The sequence below is a fragment of the Copadichromis virginalis genome, linkage group LG22 (assembly GCF_057382275.1).
Source record: "Copadichromis virginalis isolate Kocher_CV1m ecotype Utaka linkage group LG22, C_Virginalis_male_GT1.1, whole genome shotgun sequence".
NCBI classification, from domain to species: Eukaryota; Metazoa; Chordata; class Actinopteri; order Cichliformes; family Cichlidae; genus Copadichromis; species Copadichromis virginalis.
This window is the reverse complement of record NC_140638.1, coordinates 727,914-752,500: the sequence shown is the minus strand read 5'-3', so window position 1 is coordinate 752,500 and position 24,587 is coordinate 727,914. Positions and strand designations below refer to the sequence as shown.

General features: G+C 37.8%; 3 protein-coding genes across 8 annotated transcripts in view; all 3 read left to right on the top strand.

The window, feature by feature from the left end:
* Positions 1 to 24,587, top strand: part of LOC146682316 (glutamate receptor ionotropic, kainate 5-like) — a 262,649-nt gene that overhangs the window by 148,247 nt on the left and 89,815 nt on the right. The gene's annotated exons all lie outside the window — the stretch shown is intronic.
* On the top strand, positions 9,529 to 18,285 carry LOC146682320 (uncharacterized). The gene is made up of 4 exons (XM_085446062.1): positions 9,529 to 10,308; positions 11,428 to 11,456; positions 11,876 to 17,975; positions 18,278 to 18,285. The coding sequence occupies exons 3-4, from the start codon at positions 12,686 to 12,688 to the stop codon at positions 18,283 to 18,285; spliced, it is 5,298 nt and encodes a 1,765-aa protein (XP_085302188.1). The 5' UTR covers positions 9,529 to 10,308; positions 11,428 to 11,456; positions 11,876 to 12,685.
* Positions 18,195 to 22,686, top strand: LOC146682319 (ATP-dependent DNA helicase PIF1-like). 5 transcript variants are annotated; one of them, XR_014917590.1, is made up of 4 exons: positions 18,195 to 19,834; positions 21,387 to 21,492; positions 21,609 to 21,712; positions 21,817 to 22,686. XR_014917590.1 is itself a non-coding variant. In XM_085446398.1 (2 exons), the coding sequence occupies exons 1-2, from the start codon at positions 18,383 to 18,385 to the stop codon at positions 21,390 to 21,392; spliced, it is 1,458 nt and encodes a 485-aa protein (XP_085302524.1). In that variant the 5' UTR covers positions 18,195 to 18,382; the 3' UTR covers positions 21,393 to 21,755. The 5 variants fall into 5 exon arrangements, 2 of the variants coding, with proteins under 2 accessions (XP_085302524.1, XP_085302525.1); XR_014917589.1 differs by having other exon boundaries at positions 21,387 to 21,712; XR_014917592.1 differs by lacking the exon at positions 18,195 to 19,834 and adding an exon at positions 21,033 to 21,220 and having other exon boundaries at positions 21,387 to 21,712.

Here is a 24,587-nt window from a genome sequence, read left to right as displayed (position 1 = left end):
GAAGGTTCGTTTGAAAATCAGAAGAGCATGGTGTCTTTCCACTGTCACCACGTCCATATAATAAGCTCCACAGGCATGAAAACTGAGAATTAGGTAGACTAGACATTGCTGTCGCTCACGGTGAAAGAATTTTGTCAATACGACTTTTACTTTTCATTTGGGAGCGATTTGTTTCGGCCTGACTTTTCTGTTCATTTTAAGCAGCAAAAGTGAGGCGCATGTCTGTGTACGTGTGTATGGAGCCCTTGGGTGCAGTCACTATAGCAACCAGGCTCACACCTGCCTGCTTAACGAGCTCTGCCTGCCACTGTACCAAGATTCATCTTAAGCACTTCTCTTTCAACTGCTGCTGTGTCCACAGTGTCACAGCCATCATTTTACCCTCAAATTGTCGCCATTATTGTTCTCTTTCCAACACCGTATATTTCAAAGCTCAGGCATTTAAACTTTTTAAACTGTGTGGATCAAAGTGGAGGGATCACATTTGAGTCATTCAGTGATTCAAAGAATATGACCTTTTAATATTCATTCAGATGTTTTCTGACTCTAAATGTTCTTTTCTCATTTCTTAGGGTTTTCTAATTTACATTTAAAACATTTTCAGTTTTTTTCCAACTTCTTCTTCTGTGTAACCTTCAGCTTTTAGCAGTTCAGCACCTTTGTTTTCAGGTTAAATTCGTTTTTTTTTGTTTTTTGTTTTTTTTTAATCTCATTCAATATTTTTAACTCAAAATTCAGCAATTAATTCATTTCAGTGCATACATTCAGATTCAAGCATTCACACCGCAGTTTCTTCAGAAAATGCACTTTCTAGTTCTATTTTATTTATTATTCTGTATTCCGTACGTTTTTTGTAATCTATCTCCTTCAAAACCGTTCAACTTAGAAAAACCATTCAAACACCGTTAGATTCCTATTCTTTTGGACATGACTGCTTCTATTTTTCTCATTTCTAACATTTATATTTTTAATTTTATTCAACTTTATTTAACAAAAATTTATAATGTATTTCAATGGAGAGACCCTTCAAATTCTCATTCAAATTCCTCCTCTTTAAACTGTATCTACTTCAACATACGTTCACATAGAGCCTCCATTCAAACTTTAAAACGAAGACAAGACATTCAACTATTGAACTTGTATTTATCTTTTCAATATCTATTATACTTTTTCTTCAGTTCCAGTTTAAGTTTCATGATGTTTTTTCACCCGTTTCAGAGTTTATAATGGGTGTGTATGGGACGGAATGTTGGGGCTAGAGTGAGACAGCTCAACTGCTAGAGTGAGAGGAGCAAAAAAATTAATCTTAAAATCTTTTTTAAAACTGCTGCTGTGTCCGCAGCGTTTGCTCTAAAGGTATGATTTTACCCTCAAAACGTAGCCATCGCTGTCCTCTTTCATCCAATGTGTTTACTATTGTCCTAGGTGTTATGGTTCTTTCGTAAATGTCACCAATGCACAGCCTCCTCCCTCCAACTCTTCCATAGACTCTAATGTTAAAATGGCTCAGAAGGTTCGTTTGAAAATCAGAAGAGCATGGTGTCTTTCCACTGTCACCACGTCCATATAATAAACTCCACAGGCATGAAAACTGAGAATTCAGTAGACTAGACATGGCTGTCGCTCACAGTGAAAGAATTTTGTCAATACGACTTTTACTTTTCATTTGGGAACGATTTGTTTCGGCCTGACTTTTCTGTTCATTTTAAGCAGCAAAAGTGAGGCGCATGTCTTTGTACGTGTGTATGGAGCCATTGGGTGCGGTCACTATAGCAACCAGGCTCACACCTGCCTGCTTAACGAGCTCTCTCTGCCACTCTGCCAAGATTCATCTTAAACACTTCTCTTTCAACTGCTGCTGTGTCCACAGTGTTACAGCCATCATTTTACCCTCAAAACGTCGCCATCGTTGTTCTCTTTCCAACATCTTGTCTTTCAAAGCTCAGAGATGTAAACTTTTTAAACTGTGTGGGTCCAAGTGGAGGGATCACATTTTAGTCATTCAGTGATTCAAAGAATATGACCTTTTAATATTCTTTCAGATGTTTTCTGACTCTAAATGTTCTTTTCTCATTTCTTAGGTTTTTCTAATTTACAATTAAAACATTTTCAGCTTTTTTCCAACTTCTTCTTCTGTGTAACCTTCAGCTTTTAGCAGTTCAGCACTTTTGTTTTCAGGTTAAATTCGGGGGGTTTTTTTTATCTCATTCAAAATTTTTAACTTAAATTCAGTAATTATTTCATTTCAATGCATACATTCAGATTGAAGCATTCACACTGCAGTTTCTTCAGAAAATGCACTTTCTAGTTAGTGTGAATGCTTGAAAAGCATTCACAGTATTGTTCTTCTAATCTTTATTATTAGTGTGAATGCTTGAAAAGCATTCACAGTATTGTTCTTCTAATCTTTATTAGTGTGAATGCTTGAAAAGCATTCACAGTATTGTTCTTCTAATCTTTATTCTATTTTATTTATTATTATTCTGTATTCCGTACGTTTTTTGTAATCTATCTCCTTCAAAACCGTTCAACTTAGAAAAACCATTCAAACACCGTTAGATTCCTATTCTTTTGGACAACACTGCTTCTATTTTTCTCATTTTTAACATTTATATTTTTTATTTTATTCAACTTTATTCAACAAAAATTTATAATGTATTTCAATGGAGAGACCCTTCAAATTCTCATTCAAATTCCTCCTCTTTAAACTATATCTACTTCCACATACATTGACATAGAGCCACCATTCAAACTTTAAAACGAAGACAAGACATTCAACTATTCAACTTGTATTTATCTTTTCAATATCTATTATACTTTTTCTTCAGTTCCAGTTTAAGTTTCATGATGTTTTTTCACCCGTTTCAGAGTTTATAATGGGTGTGTATGGGACGGAATGTTGGGGCTAGAGTGAGACAGCTCAACTGCTAGAGTGAGAGGAGCAAAAAAATTCATCTTAAAATCTTTTTTAAAACTGCTGCTGTGTCCACAGCGTTTGCTCTACAGCCGCCATTTTACCCTCAAAACGTAGCCATCGCTGTCCTCTTTCATCCAATGTGTTTACTATTGTCCTAGGTGTTATGGTTCTTTCATAAATGTCACCAATGCACAGCCTCCTCCCTCCAACTCTTCCATAGACTCCAATGTTAAAATGGCTCAGAAGGTTCGTTTGAAAATCAGAAGAGCATGGTGTCTTTCCACTGTCACCACGTCCATATAATAAGCTCCACAGGCATGAAAACTGAGAATTAGGTAGACTAGACATTGCTGTCGCTCACGGTGAAAGAATTTTGTCAATACGACTTTTACTTTTCATTTGGGAGCGATTTGTTTCGGCCTGACTTTTCTGTTCATTTTAAGCAGCAAAAGTGAGGCGCATGTCTGTGTACGTGTGTATGGAGCCCTTGGGTGCAGTCACTATAGCAACCAGGCTCACACCTGCCTGCTTAACGAGCTCTGCCTGCCACTGTACCAAGATTCATCTTAAGCACTTCTCTTTCAACTGCTGCTGTGTCCACAGTGTCACAGCCATCATTTTACCCTCAAATTGTCGCCATTATTGTTCTCTTTCCAACACCGTATATTTCAAAGCTCAGGCATTTAAACTTTTTAAACTGTGTGGATCAAAGTGGAGGGATCACATTTGAGTCATTCAGTGATTCAAAGAATATGACCTTTTAATATTCATTCAGATGTTTTCTGACTCTAAATGTTCTTTTCTCATTTCTTAGGGTTTTCTAATTTACATTTAAAACATTTTCAGTTTTTTTCCAACTTCTTCTTCTGTGTAACCTTCAGCTTTTAGCAGTTCAGCACCTTTGTTTTCAGGTTAAATTCGTTTTTTTTTGTTTTTTGTTTTTTTTTAATCTCATTCAATATTTTTAACTCAAAATTCAGCAATTAATTCATTTCAGTGCATACATTCAGATTCAAGCATTCACACCGCAGTTTCTTCAGAAAATGCACTTTCTAGTTAGTGTGAATGCTTGAAAAGCATTCACAGTATTGTTATTCTAATCTTTATTATTATTATTATATTTTATTTTTCCGTACGTTTTTTGAAAGCCTACTCCTTCAAAACCGTTCAACTTAGAAAAACCATTCAAACACCGTTAGATTCCTATTCTTTTGGACAACATTGCTTCTATTTTTCTCATTTTTAACATTTATATTTTTAATTTTATTCAACTTTTTTCAACAAAAATTTATAATGTATTTCAATGGGGAGACCCTTCAAATTCTCATTCAACTTACTCATTTTTAAACTCTTACTACTTCCACATACGTTGACATAGAGCCACCATTCAAACTTTAAAACGAAGACAAGACATTCAACTATTCAACTTGTATTTATCTTTTCAATATCTATTATACTTTTTCTTCAGTTCCAGTTTAAGTTTCATGATGTTTTTTCACCCGTTTCAGAGTTTATAATGGGTGTCTATGGGACGGAATGTTGGGGCTAGAGTGAGACAGCTCAACTGCTAGAGTGAGAGGAGCAAAAAAATTAATCTTAAAATCTTTTTTAAAACTGCTGCTGTGTCCACAGCGTTTGCTCTACAGGTATGATTTTACCCTCAAAACGTAGCCATGGCTGTCCTCTTTCATCCAATGTGTTTACTATTGTACTAGGTGTTATGGTTCTTTCATAAATGTCACCAATGCACAGCCTCCTCCCTCCAACTCTTCCATAGACTCTAATGTTAAAATGGCTCAGAAGGTTGGTTTGAAAATCAGAAGAGCATGGTGTCTTTACACTGTCACCACGTCCATATAATAAACTCCACAGGCATGAAAACTGAGAATTAGGTAGACTAGACATGGCTGTCGCTCACGGTGAAAGAATTTTGTCAATACGACATGTACTTTTCATTTGGGAAGAATTTGTTTGGGCCTGACTTTTCTGTTCATTTTAAGCAGCAAAAGTGAGGTGCATGTCTGTGTACGTGTGTATGGAGCCATTGGGTGCAGTCACTATAGCAACCAGGCTCACACCTGCCTGCTTAACGAGCTCTCTCTCTCACTCTGCCAAGATTCATCTTAAGCACTTCTCTTTCAACTGCTGCTGTGTCCACAGTGTTACAGCCATCATTTTACCCTCAAAACGTCGCCATCGTTGTTCTCTTTCCAACATCTTGTCTTTCAAAGCTCAGAGATGTAAACTTTTTAAACTGTGTGGATCCAAGTGGAGGGATCACATTTTAGTCATTCAGTGATTCAAAGAATATGACCTTTTAATATTCTTTCAGATGTTTTCTGACTCTAAATGTTCTTTTCTCATTTCTTAGGGTTTTCTAATTTACATTTAAAACATTTTCAGTTTTTTCCAACTTCTTCTTCTGTGTAACCTTCAGCTTTTAGCAGTTCAGCACCTTTGTTTTCAGGTTAAATTCGTTTTTTTTTGTTTTTTTTTTATCTCATTCAATATTTTTAACTCAAAATTCAGCAATTAATTCATTTCAGTGCATACATTCAGATTCAAGCATTCACACTGCAGTTTCTTCAGAAAATGCACTTTCTAGTTATATTTTATCTATTCCGTACGTTTTTTGAAAGCCTACTCCTTCAAAACCGTTCAACTTAGAAAAACCATTCAAACACCATTAGATTCCTATTATTTTGGACATGATTGCTTGTATTTTTCTCATTTTTAACATTTATATTTTTAATTTTATTCAACTTTATTCAACAAAAATTTCCCATGTATTTCAATGGGGAGACCCTTCAAATTCTCATTCAACTTACTCATTTTTAAACTCTTACTACTTCAACATACGTTCACATAGAGCCACCATTCAAACTTTAAAACGAAGACAAGACATTCAACTATTCAACTTGTATTTATCTTTTCAATATCTATTATACTTTTTCTTCAGTTCCAGTTTAAGTTTCATGATGTTTTTTCACCCGTTTCAGAGTTTATAATGGGTGTGTATGGGACGGAATGTTGGGGCTAGAGTGAGGCAGCTCAACTGCTAGAGTGAGAGGAGCAAAAAAAATAATCTTAAAATCTTTTTTAAAACTGCTGCTGTGTCCGCAGCGTTTGCTCTACAGGTATGATTTTACCCTCAAAACGTAGCCATGGCTGTCCTCTTTCATCCAATGTGTTTACTATTGTACTAGGTGTTATGGTTCTTTCATAAATGTCACCAATGCACAGCCTCCTCCCTCCAACTCTTCCATAGACTCTAATGTTAAAATGGCTCAGAAGGTTCGTTTGAAAATCAGAAGAGCATGGTGTCTTTCCACTGTCACCACGTCCATATAATAAACTCCACAGACATGAAAACTGAGAATTTGGTAGACTAGACATTGCTGTCGCTCACGGTGAAATAATTTTGTCAATACGACTTTTACTTTTCATTTGGGAACGATTTGTTTCGGCCTGACTTTTCTGTTCATTTTAAGCAGCAAAAGTGAGGTGCATGTCTGTGTCCGTGTGTATTGAGCCATTGGGTGCGGTCACTATAGCAACCAGGCTCACACCTGCCTGCTTAACGAGCTCTCTCTCTCTCTCTGCCAAAATTCATCTTAAACACTTCTCTTTCAACTGCTGCTGTGTCCACAGTGTTAAAGCCATCATTTTACCCTCAAAACGTCGCCATCGTTGTTCTTTTTCCAACATCTTGTCTTTCAAAGCTCAGAGATGTAAACTTTTTAAACTGTGTGGGTCCAAGTGGAGGGATCACATTTTAGTCATTCAGTGATTCAAAGAATATGACCTTTTAATATTCTTTCAGATGTTTTCTGACTCTAAATGTTCTTTTCTCATTTCTTAGGTTTTTCTAATTTACAATTAAAACATTTTCAGCTTTTTTCCAACTTCTTCTTCTGTGTAACCTTCAGCTTTTAGCAGTTCAGCACTTTTGTTTTCAGGTTAAATTCGTTTTTTTTTTTTAATCTCATTCAAAATTTTTAACTCAAAATTCAGCAATTAATTCATTTCAGTGCATACATTCAGATTCAAGCATTCACACTGCAGTTTCTTCAGAAAATGCACTTTCTAGTTATTATTCTATTTTATTATTATCTATTCCGTACGTTTTTTGAAAGCCTACTCCTTCAAAACCGTTCAACTTAGAAAAACCATTCAAACACCATTAGATTCCTATTCTTTTGGACACTGTTGCTTGTATTTTTCTCATTTTTAACATTTATATTTTTAATTTTATTCAACTTTATTCAACAAAAATTTCCCATGTATTTCAATGGGGAGACCCTTCAAATTCTCATTCAACTTACTCATTTTTAAACTCTTACTACTTCAACATACGTTCACATAGAGCCACCATTCAAACTTTAAAACGAAGACAAGACATTCAACTATTCAACTTGTATTTATCTTTTCAATATCTATTATACTTTTTCTTCAGTTCCAGTTTAAGTTTCATGATGTTTTTTCACCCGTTTCAGAGTTTATAATGGGTGTGTATGGGACGGAATGTTGGGGCTAGAGTGAGGCAGCTCAACTGCTAGAGTGAGAGGAGCAAAAAAAATAATCTTAAAATCTTTTTTAAAACTGCTGCTGTGTCCGCAGCGTTTGCTCTACAGGTATGATTTTACCCTCAAAACGTAGCCATGGCTGTCCTCTTTCATCCAATGTGTTTACTATTGTACTAGGTGTTATGGTTCTTTCATAAATGTCACCAATGCACAGCCTCCTCCCTCCAACTCTTCCATAGACTCTAATGTTAAAATGGCTCAGAAGGTTCGTTTGAAAATCAGAAGAGCATGGTGTCTTTAGACTGTCACCACGTCCATATAATAAACTCCACAGGCATGAAAACTGAGAATTCAGTAGACTAGACATTGCTGTCGCTCACGGTGAAAGAATTTTGTCAATACGACTTTTACTTTTCATTTGGGAGCGATTTGTTTCGGCCTGACTTTTCTGTTCATTTTAAGCAGCAAAAGTGAGGTGCATGTCTGTGTGCGTGTGTATGGAGCCATTGGGTGCGGTCACTATAGCAACCAGGCTCACACCTGCCTGCTTAACGAGCTCTCTCTGCCACTCTGCCAAGATTCATCTTAAACACTTCTCTTTCAACTGCTGCTGTGTCCACAGTGTTAAAGCCATCATTTTACCCTCAAAACGTCGCCATCGTTGTTCTTTTTCCAACATCTTGTCTTTCAAAGCTCAGAGATGTAAACTTTTTAAACTGTGTGGGTCCAAGTGGAGGGATCACATTTTAGTCATTCAGTGATTCAAAGAATATGACCTTTTAATATTCTTTCAGATGTTTTCTGACTCTAAATGTTCTCTTCTCATTTCTTAGGTTTTTCTAATTTACAATTAAAACATTTTCAGCTTTTTTCCAACTTCTTCTTCTGTGTAACCTTCAGCTTTTAGCAGTTCAGCACTTTTGTTTTCAGGTTAAATTCGGGGTTTTTTTTTATCTCATTCAAGATTTTTAACTTAAATTCAGTAATTAATTCATTTCAGTGCATACATTCAGATTCAAGCATTCACACTGCAGTTTCTTCAGAAAATGCACTTTCTAGTTATTAGTGTGAATGCTTGAAAAGCATTCACAGTATTGTTATTCGAATCTTTATTATTAGTGTGAATGCTTGAAAAGCATTCACAGTATTGTTCTTCTAATCTTTATTCTATTTTATTTATTATTCTGTATTCCGTACGTTTTTTGTAATCTATCTCCTTCAAAACCGTTCAACTTAGAAAAACCATTCAAACACCGTTAGATTCCTATTCTTTTGGACAACACTGCTTCTATTTTTCTCATTTTTAACATTTATATTTTTTATTTTATTCAACTTTATTTAACAAAAATTTATAATGTATTTCAATGGGGAGACCCTTCAAATTCTCATTCAAATTCCTCCTCTTTAAACTGTATCTACTTCCACATACATTGACATAGAGCCACCATTCAAACTTTAAAACGAAGACAAGACATTCAACTATTGAACTTGTATTTATCTTTTCAATATCTATTATACTTTTTCTTCAGTTCCAGTTTAAGTTTCATGATGTTTTTTCACCCGTTTCAGAGTTTATAATGGGTGTGTATGGGACGGAATGTTGGGGCTAGAGTGAGACAGCTCAACTGCTAGAGTGAGAGGAGCAAAAAAATTAATCTTAAAATCTTTTTTAAAACTGCTGCTGTGTCTGCAGCGTTTGCTCTACAGGTATGATTTTACCCTCAAAACGTAGCCATCGCTGTCCTCTTTCATCCAATGTGTTTACTATTGTACTAGGTGTTATGGTTCTTTCGTAAATGTCACCAATGCACAGCCTCCTCCCTCCAACTCTTCCATAGACTCTAATGTTAAAATGGCTCAGAAGGTTTGTTTGAAAATCAGAAGAGCATGGTGTCTTTCCACTGTCACCACGTCCATATAATAAACTCCACAGGCATGAAAACTGAGAATTCAGTAGACTAGAAGCTGCTGTCGCTCACGGTGAAAGAATTTCGTCAATACGACTTGTACTTTTCATATGGGAACGATTTGTTTCGGCCTGACTTTTCTGTTCATTTTAAGCAGCAAAAGTGAGGTGCATGTCTGTGTCGTGTGTATGGAGCCATTGGGTGCAGTCACTATAGCAACCAGGCTCACACCTGCCTGCTTAACAAGCTCTCTCTCACTCTGCCAAGATTAAATCAAAAATGTGTGTTATATCTAAGCAGTTGTAGTAAGATTAACTTTTTCAATAGGTACAATAAGACAGGTTTGACAGGCTTTTGCCACAGATTAACAGTATGTCAGTAGTTAGTATAGGCTAACTGAATAGAGCCCTGAATTATTGCCCTGTTAAATTCAAGTTGATTGTGTATTGGTGGACTTGTCTTCTCCACACAGGTTTTTCAGATCTGGGCAGTTTGAGTCAGTTGATGACTTTAAAATAATCTTTTCTGACTGGATAATTAAAGCTCACAGCATCTACCTGTCTGTAGTGTATTTTCCCACATTTTAAATAATCTAATCTCATTTAATGTCTCTGTTTTTAGTCTGTATAGTTTATCTCCCCACAAATACGCTCAAAGTAGTCTTAAAATAAAATCCATAAAACAGTTCAAGATGATGACTTTTTATTTGCTCATTTAATGCCAGTTGCCCTCTTTCCTGAGTATAAGCGAATGAGTGACATAAAGAGAAAAAGTACCAATTTGTATGCTGGTGAGTCTTGTGTATTTTTTTCTCTGTCTCTCTATGACAGAGAAATATATATGCTCATTATTGATGTTCAAACTGATGCTCAAATTTCCAAGCACCACCTGAACGCCTCATCGGTCTTTAACTAATCACTACACCAACGGTTGTCATTCCGCTTTGCTCTCTGCTGTGGTAAGTACAATACATTCAGTACAGCACTGTTTTAATTTTATGATGGTAAAAATACATGTTTGACATTTAAACTCACATATCAAGTCTTTTTAAAGTTCAACAGAGTTCAAAGAATAAAGAAAGCAAAAAAAGAATAACCTTTGCTAGTCATATAGGTTTATGACTTTTGCTGTTAGCAGCAGTGCTAACGCTAGCTTCAATGCTCATGCTAGCTATAGTGCTAACATTAGCCTTAGCAGTTGTTAACTGACAAAAAGAATATTCTTGTGATATTCCTGTGATATTTATTGGCGGTCAGTGAGACAAAAGTAACAAATGAGATTTATTATTGCCATTGTGGCTCAGTTTTAACAGTAAGAGTACTTCATGACTTTTGCTGTTAGTAGCAGGAATGCTAACGCTAGCTTCAATGCTAACGCTAGCTTCAATGCTAATGCTAGCTATAGTGCTAACACTAGCCTTAGCAGTTGTTAACTGACAAAAAGAATATTCCTGTGATATTCCTGTGATATTTATTGGCGGTCAGTGAGACAAAAGTAACAAATGAGATTTATTATTGCCATTGTGCCTCAGTTTTAACAGTAAGAGTACTTCATGACTTTTGCTGTTAGTAGCAGTGCTAATGCTAGCTTCGATGCTAATGCTAGCATCAATGCTAACGCTAGCTATAGTGCCAACACTAGCCTTAGCAGTTTTTAACTGACAAAAAGAATATTCCTGTGATATTCCTGTGATATTTATTGGCGGTCAGTGAGACAAAAGTAACAAATGAGCTTTATTATTGCCATTGTGCCTCAGTTTTAACAGTAAGAGTGCTAGTTCTACCAGCAGTGCTAACACTAACTGAAGTGCTAACGCTAGCAGGAATGCTAGCGTTAGCAGCGATGCTAAGGCTAGTAACAGTCTAACAGTAGCCTTATATAAGTACTTAAATAAATACTTCAGTTAATTAGTTTGAATTATAAAATGGCTGCTGTATCAGCTGGTGTGCTATATTACTCTATAATTACCCTGCTGACTATAAGTTCAGTGTATCATGTCGTGTGGGCTTTGTTTTTTTGTTAGTCTGATAACACTGTACAGACAACTAACATGTTATTTCTCGTCTTACACTTTCAGGAACTTGACTCACATCTGTGCTTTGCCTGGTAGGTGTGCACATACTGTTAGAGAAGTACACCAAAATAAAAAAAAAGAGTCTGACTAATATAAGCTTTAAAGTGATGGGTTCAAACTTTGTGCTAGACCTTTTAAACACATTTTTATAATAAATACACATAAGTTCAGCTTAACAATTGGGCTAAAATATTTTTTTCGTACATTTTTGCACATTACATGTGATTAGTTAACAATTCACTCAATCATATTTGTATTTAAAAATATTATTGCTGAATTTAATTAAATATTTATTCTTTTAAAAAGTGCCCAATTATGCAACTTTTTGCACGTGGCAGCCGACGGCAGTATATTTATTTTGTCCTTTTTCAGTAGTCACAATTAGTTTATACAATTACCATGTGATATCATTTTAATAAAATTATTATTTTTTCTTGTTTTTTGTTCACAGTGTGCAGAAGAAGAACAAGGACCAGATCTCCAGTCTTCTCTCTCACATCCCAACCCCCCAACCCCTCTATCCTCTGTCCTACTCCACCTGTTGTCTCTGCCTTCTTTCCATCTGTATTTCACTCTGTGGTTTGTGAGAAATTTTGCCAAACCAAGAATCTTATTGCGGTTTGATTTAAAGCCGTGTCTCTCCTGCTCTGTCTGTTCTCTCTGCTAAATTTTCTCTCTACCTGTTTTTCACTCTTGGCTTGCTGCTGAAAAACGCCAAGCCAATAAAGCAATAAAGAGTGCATATTTTGCCTCAACCTATGAACAAACTGAACAAACAAAGAAAACTCTGCGGTTTGATTTAAAGCCGTGTCTCTCCTGCTCTGTCTGTTCTCTCTTCTAAATTTTCTCTCTACCTGTTTTTCACTCTTGGCTTGCTGCTGAAAAACGCCAAGCCATTAAAGCAATAAAGAGTGCATATATTGCCTCTACCTGAGAACAAACTGAACAAACAAAGAAAACTCTAATTCACGGTTTGATTGTGATTTCCCAGCCGTGTCTCTCCTGCTCTGTCTGTTCTCTCTTCTAAAGTTTCTCTCTACCTGTTTTTCATTCTGGGCTTGCTGCTAAGTTGTGCCAAGCCAATAAAGAGAGTGCATATTATTCTCTCGACTGACGAACAAACTGTCAAACAAACAAAGACATCTGTTTCTGAGAAATAAAAACTGAAATATAAAGACAAAGAAAACATCTGCTGTGTGCCACTCTTATTTTTCAAATACATTTTCTAAAGACTAACAGAAACACTTAAAGGTGTGTAAAAATGCCAAAAAAGCAGAAAAAGTCACAAGCTGCAAAACAACGCTGGAAGAAGTTCCATGAGTTTCAAAAAGTACCAACATGTGAACAAGCTGAGTGTGATTTTCCTCAGAGCTCTGCAGAAGACTTTGTGTCTGCAAAGACCAATGCTGATGGTGTCAAACAGGCAGGTCAACATGTTCCTGCACATGTACAACAGATATCCTATGCAGATGCTGTGAAGACTGGATTGCAGCATGAATTTAATGAACATCTGGTAAACCACAGAGACCAACATGAGGTTTCAAGTGCCCCACAGGTGGGTTATGCTGATATTGTGAAAAGAGGCCGTCACAGTGATGTGGCAGGACCATCTCATGCAGAAAAAGTGAACTTTGAAAACCAGCCCTCTGTAACACATGTCTGTGCATCTCACAGCCAGGCACATCCTAAATATGGAGACTCCAGAAACAAGCAGTGCACATGTAACTCACTCACATTTCTTGGATTCCTTCATGAGAATGAAAACATGTCTACAGTTGACCTTAATCTGGTCTTGGATAAAGGTGATGTGATGTACAAAGAGGCCAAGAAAAGATTCCCCAAAAGTATTCATTTGGCAACCGATGAGCTGCCAGGCAAAGTTGATGCTCGCAGGTCTATGTATCATATCAACATGACACAGCTTTCCCGGTATGGGACATTTGAAGAACCTCCAGAGGAGGCAGTAGATACCTTTCTCAGCTTAGAAGCAGGACTGAGCTGCCTGTTGTCAGATGTGCAGTATGCCTTACTGATTATGAGTGGATTGTGTATTGCAGTGTTCAGATCCACATCAGGCAAATATGGGTTCTTTGACCCACACCCCAGAACACCCAGTGGTCTTCCTCTAGCACTATGGTCACGTAATCGTGGTACAGCTGTGATGCTGAAATTCACACTCCTCAGTGACATGATTAAGAGGCTCCAAGATTCTTATGAAATGATGGAGATATCACCTTCTTGTACCTATGAACTGAAGCCTGTGCAATTCTACAGTATGAGCACAGTCAACCTGAGTGATAGTATCACAGACACAGTCTGCAGACCAACAGCTGCCACTACTGTGGCACCTACTGACTCTGATACAACTGTTGATGAAGCAAACTCCTCTACTCCAAGGAGAAACACAACCACTGATCTGACTGAGAACATCTTTTGTCAAATGTCCATTTGTACGCCACTGGTGAAACAAAAAGAAGTCCACATGACTCAGTTCACATCATATGAAGATCAGAATGAACCTCCTAATATACCCACTGAAGAACTATGCAGTGAATTAAATTTGCTTCCATCAAATGATGTTTTTTCATGTCAATCAAATGCTGCAATAAACAATGTTGCTGCCTGTGACCTTTCTGATATAGTTTTACAAAAACTGAAAAAAGTTAATAAACAACAAAGGCACAAAATGAAAAGAAGATTAATGGCATCAGAGAAACCCAGAAATCAGAGAAAAGAAAACCAAAAAAGGAAAGAACGACAAAAGTATGCTTCAAATAAAGATTACAAAGAAAAGAAAAAATCTTGCACAAGCGAGGCATATAAAAACAATCCTGAAGTTAGACAGAAAAAACAACAGTATATGAAAAGATGTTACCATGCGAATGCTGAATTCAGAAAGAAACAACAACAGTATGTTAAAAGACGTTACTGTGAGAATGCAGAATTCAGACAGAAACAACAACAGTATGTTAAAAGACGTTACTGTGAGAATGCAGCAGAATTCAGACAGAAACAACAACAGTATGTTAAAAGACGTTACTGTGAGAATGCAGAATTCAGACAGAAACAACAACAGTATGTTAGAAGACGTTACTGTGAGAATGCTAAAGTTAGACAAAAACAAAAACAATATATAAAAAGACGTTACTATGAGAATACTGATTTCAGAGAGGAGAAAAAAAGCTACATCACTAAAAGGTATCGAGAAAACTTTGAATTCAGAGAGAGACAGAGACAACTGATGAAACAACTAATGCGAGACAGGTATCAAAGTAATCTTGCATTCAGGATTATGCACAACATGAGATGTGCCATGAAAATAAAAAGGAAATACAGATGGGTGAACAGACAAACCCAAGAGAGTGACAACAGTGTGATCAACGAGGCCATATCTGTGTTCAAATCACAAATCAAAGTTGGACCATCATACCCATGTACTGTCTGTTTCAAGGCTTCATTTCCAAACCAAGTACGACCCTGCAGAAGGTCAAATTATGTCAAAAACCCACATGTGGTTGCAACATGTTTGACAGGAAAGTATGTTCATGTTTGTGATGAAAACTGCAGAAATGAGCAGTGCAAAGTGCCTGATGAGAGAAAGAGAGAGTGGATTTGTCACACCTGCCACGATCATCTTAAAAATGGATCCATGCCAGCACTTGCTGTTGCCAATAAGTTGGATCTTGCTGATATTCCAGCTGAATTGTCTGATCTCAACATACTGGAGAGACATCTCATAGCCAAGTGCATACCATTTGCCAAGATCATTCCTCTTCCCAAAGGCAGACAAAGAGCAATTAGAGGAAATGTGGTCTGTGTCCCATCAGAGGTACAGGAAACTGTTGAAGCATTGCCTCGATTGAGAATTAATTCTCAGGTCATGAGAGTAAAATTGAAGAGACGCTTGTCTTACAAAGGTCATCAGCTGTTTCAGACTGTAAGCTGGTCTAAACTTGTGCAAGCACTGCATAAACTCAAGCAGATTCACCCACAGTATAAGGATGTGAGCATCAGAGATGATGCTGAGCTGTGTGATCCAACACTTCCTGATGAAGATGAGGAGGATGATGATGATGAAAACATGAATGAGGACGATTATGATGAGGCTGATTTAATGGAAATTGACAGCTGTGAGAAAAATGCACTGAGTGAAGAACAAAATATAAATGAACAGGATATTGACATGTTACCCTGTGATGGTGAACAACCACGTGAACAGATGACAGATGATTCAGAGCAAGCAGATGGACTGACTAATGGTGGTTTTGCACTCGAGTCCTGTTTGCAGCCCCCTGATGTGGCTGAGGAGATATTATGTTTCAGTGAAGGAATCTACTCTGTTGCTCCTGCAGAGAGAAACAATCCAATAAGTTTTTTCAAAACACCTAAACTGGAGGCCATGGCCTTCCCTGTGCAGTTTCCTACAGGCCAAAACACACTTGATGAAAGAAGGCTGATCAAAGTATCCCCCAGTGGGTATTTCAAATCAAGACTTTTCTGCATTGATGATCGTTTTGCCAAAGACACAAACTATTTGTTCTTTGCACAGTTTGTGACTGAAATACACTTGGCTACTTCCAGCATGACGATACAGTTAAGGAAGGCAAAGCCTCTGACCAGAGATGGGAGAAAAATAACCTCAGGCATGTTACAAGATAAACATGAGGTGGAGAAACTGGTGCGAAATAAAGATGCAGTGAGATTCATGCAGCCTCTGAGAGGAACCCCAGCCTATTGGGAGAAAACAACAAGAGATCTTTTTGCCATGATCAGACAGTTGGGAACTCCCACGTTCTTTTGCACATTTTCAGCTGCTGAAATGCGCTGGCCCGAAGTGATTGAGGCAATAACAAGGCAGCAAGGTGAACAAGTGAATTTTGAAGGACTCGACTGGTCAGCAAAGTGTGACATCCTGAGAAGCAATCCTGTCACAACAATGCGCATGTTTGACAAGAGAGTTGAAGCATTATTCAGAGATTTACTCTTATCTCCCGCAGAGCCACTTGGCAAAGTCATTGACTACTTTTACAGAGTTGAGTTTCAGCACAGAGGAAGCCCACACATACACTGCCTCCTGTGGGTAGAAGGTGCTCCTGTGTTTGAGGAGGATGATGAGCAAACTGTTGTTGATTTTATAAACAAATACATCACAGCTCAGCTGCCTGATCCACATAAACAACCCGAACTGTACAAAAAAGTAACAGAAGTGCAAAAACATAGTAAGAACCACACAAAGACGTGCTTTAGGAGTTTAACCTCCGGGTGCCGTTTTGGTTTTCCCAAACCACCCTGCAATGAGACAATGATCACAAGACCCAGTGAGGATGATGCACTGGAAGTAGAAACAGCAAAGAACAAGCTCAGACCACTGAACCAGCTGCTGAATGAACCTGAAACTGCTTCCATGAGTTTAGAGCAGCTCTTGGCAAGATGCAAGTTGACACATGCAGAATATGAGCGATACCTGAATAAAATGAACATGAGGAGTACGATCATACTAAAGCGTGATCCAAAAGACTCATGGATAAATGGCTATAATCCACATCTGCTTGAAGCCTGGAACAGTAATATCGACATAAGCTTTGTTTTAGATGCTTTCGGCGCTGCAAATTATTTAATGAAATATATATCAAAAAAAGAGGGCGGGCTATCTGAGTACCTGAAAACTGTCATTGAGAACTCCCATAAGGACAGTGTAAATGAGTGCGATGAAATGAGAGCCGTCATGCAGGCATATTCAAAGAAGCGAGAGATCAGTGCACAGGAGTGTGTTGCTCGTGCATGTGGTCTTCACATGAAGCAATGCTCACGTGCTGTAATATTCATTCCAACTGATGATAATCCTGTGAAAATGAGTCGTCCCCTGTCAGTTCTGGACAACACAACACCTGAGTCTTCCAATGTTTGGATGACATCTTTGAATGACAAATACAAAGCCAGACCTGAAACACCAGAGTATGAGGAGATGTGCATGGCAGACTTTGCTGCTACTTGCAGGATTGTCTATGGCCAACAGAAAAAAGGTAAAGATGTTTTGCCCCTTCTCAATGAGATGGGGTTTGTGCAAAGGCGCAAAAACAATAAGCCTGCTATCATCAGATTTCACCGCTGCTCACAAGAAAAACATCCAGAGCAATATTACGGAAGACTGCTTAAACTGTACCTTCCTCATCGTTCAGACCACGAACTGAAAACACCATCGTTGCCAACCTATCAGGCTTTCTATGGTGCTGGCTGTGTACAGCTACCAGGTACTGACCATCTTGAGTACGTGCAACACATTGTCAAAAGAAACAGAGAAAAATATGAGAAAAACAGTGAGGAGATCGAGAGCGCTGTTGAGGAATATGAGCAGAACAGAGGTGTGACTGACGAATGGTGTAATCTGGCACCTGAATCAGATCTCGTAAGGTTGCCACTTGTCGAACAAGAAAGAGAGCGAGACAATGAAAATGAACAGGAAGATGTGCCCGACTACAGCCGTCAGGCTGATGCTTCAACAGAAGTCAGAGCCATCAGGGAACCCCCTACTATTGATCCCACATTGTTACGTCAGATGTTTCAGAATCTGAACAAGAAGCAAGCCTGCATATTTTATGCAGTTAGAGACTGGTGCATTAAAAGAGTCTGTGCTCTAAATCCAGAGCAGTTTTTCTTTTATATTAATGGTGGTGCTGGAACAGGAAAATCACATCTTATCAAATGCATCTACTCAGAAGCATCTAAGATACTGAGCAAAGTGCCCAGATATGCAGACGACGCTGACATATCAAAACCCACTGTCCTGTTAACTGCTTTCACTGGGACTGCAGCTTTTAACATTTCTGGAACAACACTGCATTCTCTTCTCAAGCTGCCTAGAAGCTTAAAACCTCCCATTCAGGGACTTGGCAATCAGCTGGATGAAGTCAGATCAGAACTTTTGAATGCTGAAATAATCGTCATTGACGAAGTGTCTATGGTGTCAAGACATCTGTTTGCATATGTAGATGCAAGACTCAAACAGATCAAAGGGACTCGGAGACCCTTTGGAGGCATGTCAGTCATTGCTGTCGGAGACTTCTATCAGCTACCCCCAGTGCGACAGTCTAAACCTCTCTGTGTGCACGACCCATCTGAGATCGACCTGTGGCGGGAGCATTTTCAGATGATCACTCTGACTGAGATTATGCGTCAGAAAGATGATGTTGTCTTTGCAGAGATGCTGAACAGAATTCGTGTGAAAGGAAAGTTGGATGAGCTTTGCGAAGCAGATAGAAATTTGTTGTCACAGGCCATAACTGAACCAGCCCTTTGTCCAACTGATGCGTTGCACATTTTTGCAACTAATAAAGAAGTGGATGCACACAACTCTGCAACACTGGCTCTGCTCCACACTCATATCATTGACATCCATGCAGATGATTATAGAAAAGATCCTAGAACTGGCAGAATGGCACTTCAAGACAGACCATTGAAAGGAGGTAAAAACGAGTTACCAGACACACTGAAAGTTGCAGAAGGAGCTCGTGTCATGCTCACCAGAAACATTGACATACAAAATGGTTTGGTTAATGGAGCTTTTGGAATACTACTTAGAGTAGTTCACTCTGAAAACGACCAACACATCATCAAGCTTGGACTTAAAATGGATAATGAGACATCTGGAAAGAATAACCGCACACCAGCAGACGACATGGTGTACATTGAGAGAGCAGAGGAGAATCTGAAGCAGAAAGGAGTGGTACGAAGACAGTTCCCAGTGAAGCTGGCCTTTGCATGTACAATACATAAGGTACAGGGTATGACAACTACATCAGCTGTTGTCTCTCTTAAGAGCATTTTTGAGCCCGGCATGGCCTACGTAGCTGTCAGTAGAGTGACGTCTCTCAGTGGACTGTATCTTCTTGATATGGAGGAGAAAAAAATATTCACCAACCCAGAAATCACTGCAGCGCTTGAGAACATGAGACAAGCCAACCTTGATGACATGATGCCTCTTCTACACGTGAGGCAAACACTGAGCAGGTCAGAGGTTTTCACCATTGTTCATCATAATACAGAGGGACTGCCAGCTCACATTAATGACATCAAAAGTCACCATGAATTGTGTCTAGCAGATGTTTTGTGCCTAACAGAAACACACCTGCGGGGCTCTTTTGTCGCAGAGAGTCTCCACTTGGAAAATTACAATTTGTTCAAACGCAACAGACACCTGTCCTACACAAACTTTCCCCAGATGGCAAACAGAAGTGGTGGTGGAGTTGCTGTTTATGTGAAAAGTGACATTCAAGTGCATGAAAAACAGTACATCCATAATGTAACTGACCTTGAATTTCTGGCTTTAAAGGTTGAAGCACCAGTCAGTGCTCTGATTGCAGTTGTATACAGACCTCCAGACTACACTCTGAGGCCATTCCTGAAAAACCTGGTAAGCCTATTAGACTCATTGGAGATCATGGACTGTCATCCCATCATAGTTTGTGGTGATTTTAATGAGAATGTTTTATCCAGTGCAAACAAACCAATCCTGGAGCTGTTTGAGTCTAGGGGATACGCACAGGTCATCACTGCCCCTACCACAGAGAAGAACACACTGCTTGACCTAATTTTCATTTCTCAGTCAGATCGATGTCTCCATTCTGGAGTCATGAAGACCTACCATAGTTACCATGACCCAGTATACTGTGTATTGTCCTGTGATGATTCATGATCTAGATCTTTGAATACAGTAAGTAATTTCTATATTTTTGAATGACTTAAGAAAGTAGAGCGATATTTAAAAGTTGACGCCCTGCATTGCAGTATAATGGTTGAATTGTTTACATAAAATACAATTACATGAATTAAGTAATGATATCAGTAAAAGATGACAATTTTATTTATTACAGAAAATCTAAAATTCACTAACAGTAACCTATAAATGTCAGAAAAATCAAATATAGCAGTTTAAAATGAATAGTGTAGGCATATCCTCTCTGCAGCCAGGCTTCAACATCCTGCCAGGCTGCCCCAGTCTCACTGTGGCTGGGAGGGAGGGAGGGTGGACCAGAGGATTGCCCACACAACACATAAATGTTCAACAGCTTCTTCATTGTTTCTGAGAGAACAATAATGACTAAAGGTTGCTTTTTAAAAAAACAAACAAACAAACCTAATTACAGCAATAATGACAGTTAAGCCACTTTATGTGTGCCTCTATTTTGAAATACTATTTACAAAAATGTTATTATTTGGTTTGTTATAAACTTTAAACTTTTTCAAAAGTATACGATTATATTTTTGGACAAATTTTTCTATGAAACATAAATTTTTATGAGCTTTTATCATGTTTCGGCCAGTGCATTTATTAGGGTGGGTCTGGGTTGATAACTGCACATTTCTGGCCAGAAATGTTTCAGCAGTGTTACATATGTAGTACATATGTTACACTTGCTTTCTGTTACCAGCTGATACCCTACATTTTTATAGACATTGGATGGTGTGAGGTTGGGGAGTTGAGTGGGAGGGGGGGGGGGGGGGGGGGGGGGTTACGGTGGGAGTTGAGGGGGGGGGTTCCATTCCTGTTAGGTTTCCTTTGTTTTTCTTTTTTTTTCTTTTTAAGAGAGACACAGTCTTCCTGTGTCTTCTCCAAGCTTCACATGTAAGATCCAACAGTGTGAAGCACATAGCAGCTAGAAACTGTAATGCCACAGATCAGAGAAACTTCATCATCACCATCTTCATCGCCATACGATCAGAGCGTGAGACTTCACATCTGGAGCACAGGAGAGATTCTGTGATAAGTCCTCCTTCTAGCTTGTCCCACAAGCAGTCGGTGAGATTTACTAACAACAAAAAGGGTTAATGACATTATTTCCATGAAAACATGTATTCATTCTTTGTAAACTGTTTAAATTGTGTTTTCACTTGACCTTAGGAGTGTTAGAGTGTATTGTAATGTCTGTACTCAGGTGTTTCCCTCTGTGATTCATCCCCTTCAGAGCTGAGACACTCAGGACTGAACAGACTGCACAGTTTCTGTGACTGAGCCTTCTTTGAAACCACACATGATAGAAGGGCTTCATATTTGCAGCAGCACTACTACAGGTATTCAGTTTATTACAGGATGTGTTTGTTTCTTAGGACCAGCTCTGAGTGCACACTACCTAACATATACACCTTTCTGTTTATTACAAACCAACTACTCTGGATCATACGGCCAGTTGGCAAGAATGTTGCTGCAGGAAAACATCCCTGGAGATCACCATCATTGTCAGACTGACTGTGCCTCCTCTGTGCAGTGTCAAGATCCTCCCTAAATGAGTGTGTAAGTTAACATTTTCATTATTTTATTCCCTTTGATAAGACAAGTATCACTGATATTTACATTTACAACTACATATGTTGCTATTTTCTGCTCTTCTTTTAAAGTCCTCAGCTATCCTGCTTCTGTGCTGCTTGCCACACATCAAACACTGGCCGGATGACAGGGAGGATCCACTCTGAAGTCACTGGACATGATGAGGATCATATGGGACTTCATAGTTTCACAGAAACGTTGTGCTCTGTGATTACAGGTTTTAAATGGATACAATGACGGCCTCTCTCTGATCAACAGGCTAAAGGATTGTTTTCATTGTTAGTGCTCTGTACAATGTATGCTTATTTAATATTTCATCACAGAGCAAACCTTTATTTATTTAACATATTTTTATTTTGTTTTAATGTTGAATTAACTGTGGGGATTTTTTTAAGTGGGCACTCGGGATGTCATATGACCAGAAATGTGGTAACTGGTATTCAACAGTATGGAAGAAAAAATCTGCTAAGAACAAAACACACACAAAACCCCCCAAGAAAATTCAAATTCATTCCATGTAATCCAATCTAAAACATTTTAAACTGCTGAACAGCAACACAAACAGTGTTAAAAAACAGTGTTAACAGAATGATTATGATGATCTTGTACCAAAGTTTCAGGTCACATGGCACACCTAGTGTGTAGTGTGGGGTATCAGCTGGTAAGTATAGTTTTTTTCGTATTTGTGTCCTTAGAGTTTAGATAGATAAAGCCTTGTGTATAATATTTACTTATAATTTATAATAATGCTTCGTGTCTGAGCCCAGGTTAAAACAATGTGTAAAAAAAGCATTTAGCGGCATGGCTGAACAATGCTGTAAACTATTGATACTTATTTATCCATGTTCACAAAAAGGACTAATGTTTTTATTTGATTATTTGCATGTGTTAAACTGTGTCACCACCTTAGGCTTTCATTTGAGTTTACTCAAAAATCTCTAATACAGTTCTCTTTTACCACTGTGTGGACTCTGTTTACATTAAAACATAAAGAAGAATGAGTAATAAAAAGACATGTAGACAGATCAGAAGATTAAGTAGACCGATAGAAACAGCTGTTCAGCCATGTTTTAAGAAACCAACACAATTTAAAGGTTCAGGAATGTGGTTTTAAAAGTTGAATTTTCATGTATTTCATATGTTGCTTATTATTTTTTATTTAGTTATTTAATTTTGTTATTTTTATTTATTCTACTAGTCCTTTTCAGAAAGAAGCTGTAAAATATGACTTAAGATTTTTATGTTATTTTCTATGACATACAAAACAAATTGATGTATGTAATACTATTAAACACGATATACACATGTGTATATGGCTGAAAAACATTATGCTGTATATTAAAGTTTGTATTTTCTCCAGAATGTTTGTTCATCTTTTAAGTTCATTTCAATTAGAAGAATATGAACTTTTAATATTCATTCAGAGGTTTTCTGACTCTAAATTTTCTCTAAATTTAAACATTCAAAATTTTTAGGTTAATATTCAGCAATTAATTCATTTCAGTGCATACATTCAGATTCAAGCATTCACACTGCAGTTTCTTCAGAAAATGCACTTTCTAGTTATTATTATATATTCCGTACGTTTTTTGGCATCTAACTCCTTCAAAACCGTTCAACTTAGAAAAACCATTCAAACACCATTAGATTCCTATTCTTTTGGACAACACTGCTTCTATTTTTCTCATTTTTAACATTTATATTTTTAATTTTATTCAACTTTTTTCAACAAAAATTTATAATGTATTTCAATGGGGAGACCCTTCAAATCCTCATTCAACTTACTCATTTTTAAACTCTTACTACTTCCACATACATTGACATAGAGCCACCATTCAAACTTTAAAACGAAGACAAGACATTCAACTATTCAACTTGTATTTATCTTTTCAATATCTATTATACTTTTTCTTCAGTTCCAGTTTAAGTTTCATGATGTTTTTTCACCCGTTTCAGAGTTTATAATGGGTGTGTATGGGACGGAATGTTGGGGCTAGAGTGAGACAGCTCAACTGCTAGAGTGAGAGGAGCGAAAAAATTAATCTTAAAATCTTTTTTAAAACTGCTGCTGTGTCCACAGCGTTTGCTCTACAGGTATGATTTTACCCTCAAAACGTAGCCATGGCTGTCCTCTTTCATCCAATGTGTTTACTATTGTACTAGGTGTTATGGTTCTTTCATAAATGTCACCAATGCACAGCCTCCTCCCTCCAACTCTTCCATAGACTCTAATGTTAAAATGGCTCAGAAGGTTCGTTTGAAAATCAGAAGAGCATGGTGTCTTTCCACTGTCACCACGTCCATATAATAAACTCCACAGGCATGAAAACTGAGAATTAGGTAGACTAGACATTGCTGTCGCTCACGGTGAAAGAATTTTGTCAATACGACTTTTACTTTTCATTTGGGAGCGATTTGTTTCGGCCTGACTTTTCTGTTCATTTTAAGCAGCAAAAGTGAGGTGCATGTCTGTGTACGTGTGTATGGAGCCCTTGGGTGCAGTCACTATAGCAACCAGGCTTACACCTGCCTGCTTAACGAGCTCTCTCTCTCACTCTGCCAAGATTCATATTAAACACTTCTCTTTCAACTGCTGCTGTGTCCACAGTGTTACAGCCATCATTTTACCCTCAAAACGTCGCCATCGTTGTTCTCTTTCCAACATCTTGTCTTTCAAAGCTCAGAGATGTAAACTTTTTAAACTGTGTGGATCCAAGTGGAGGGATCACATTTTAGTCATTCAGTGATTCAAAGAATATGACCTTTTAATATTCTTTCAGATGTTTTCTGACTCTAAATGTTCTTTTCTCATTTCTTAGGTTTTTCTAATTTACAATTAAAA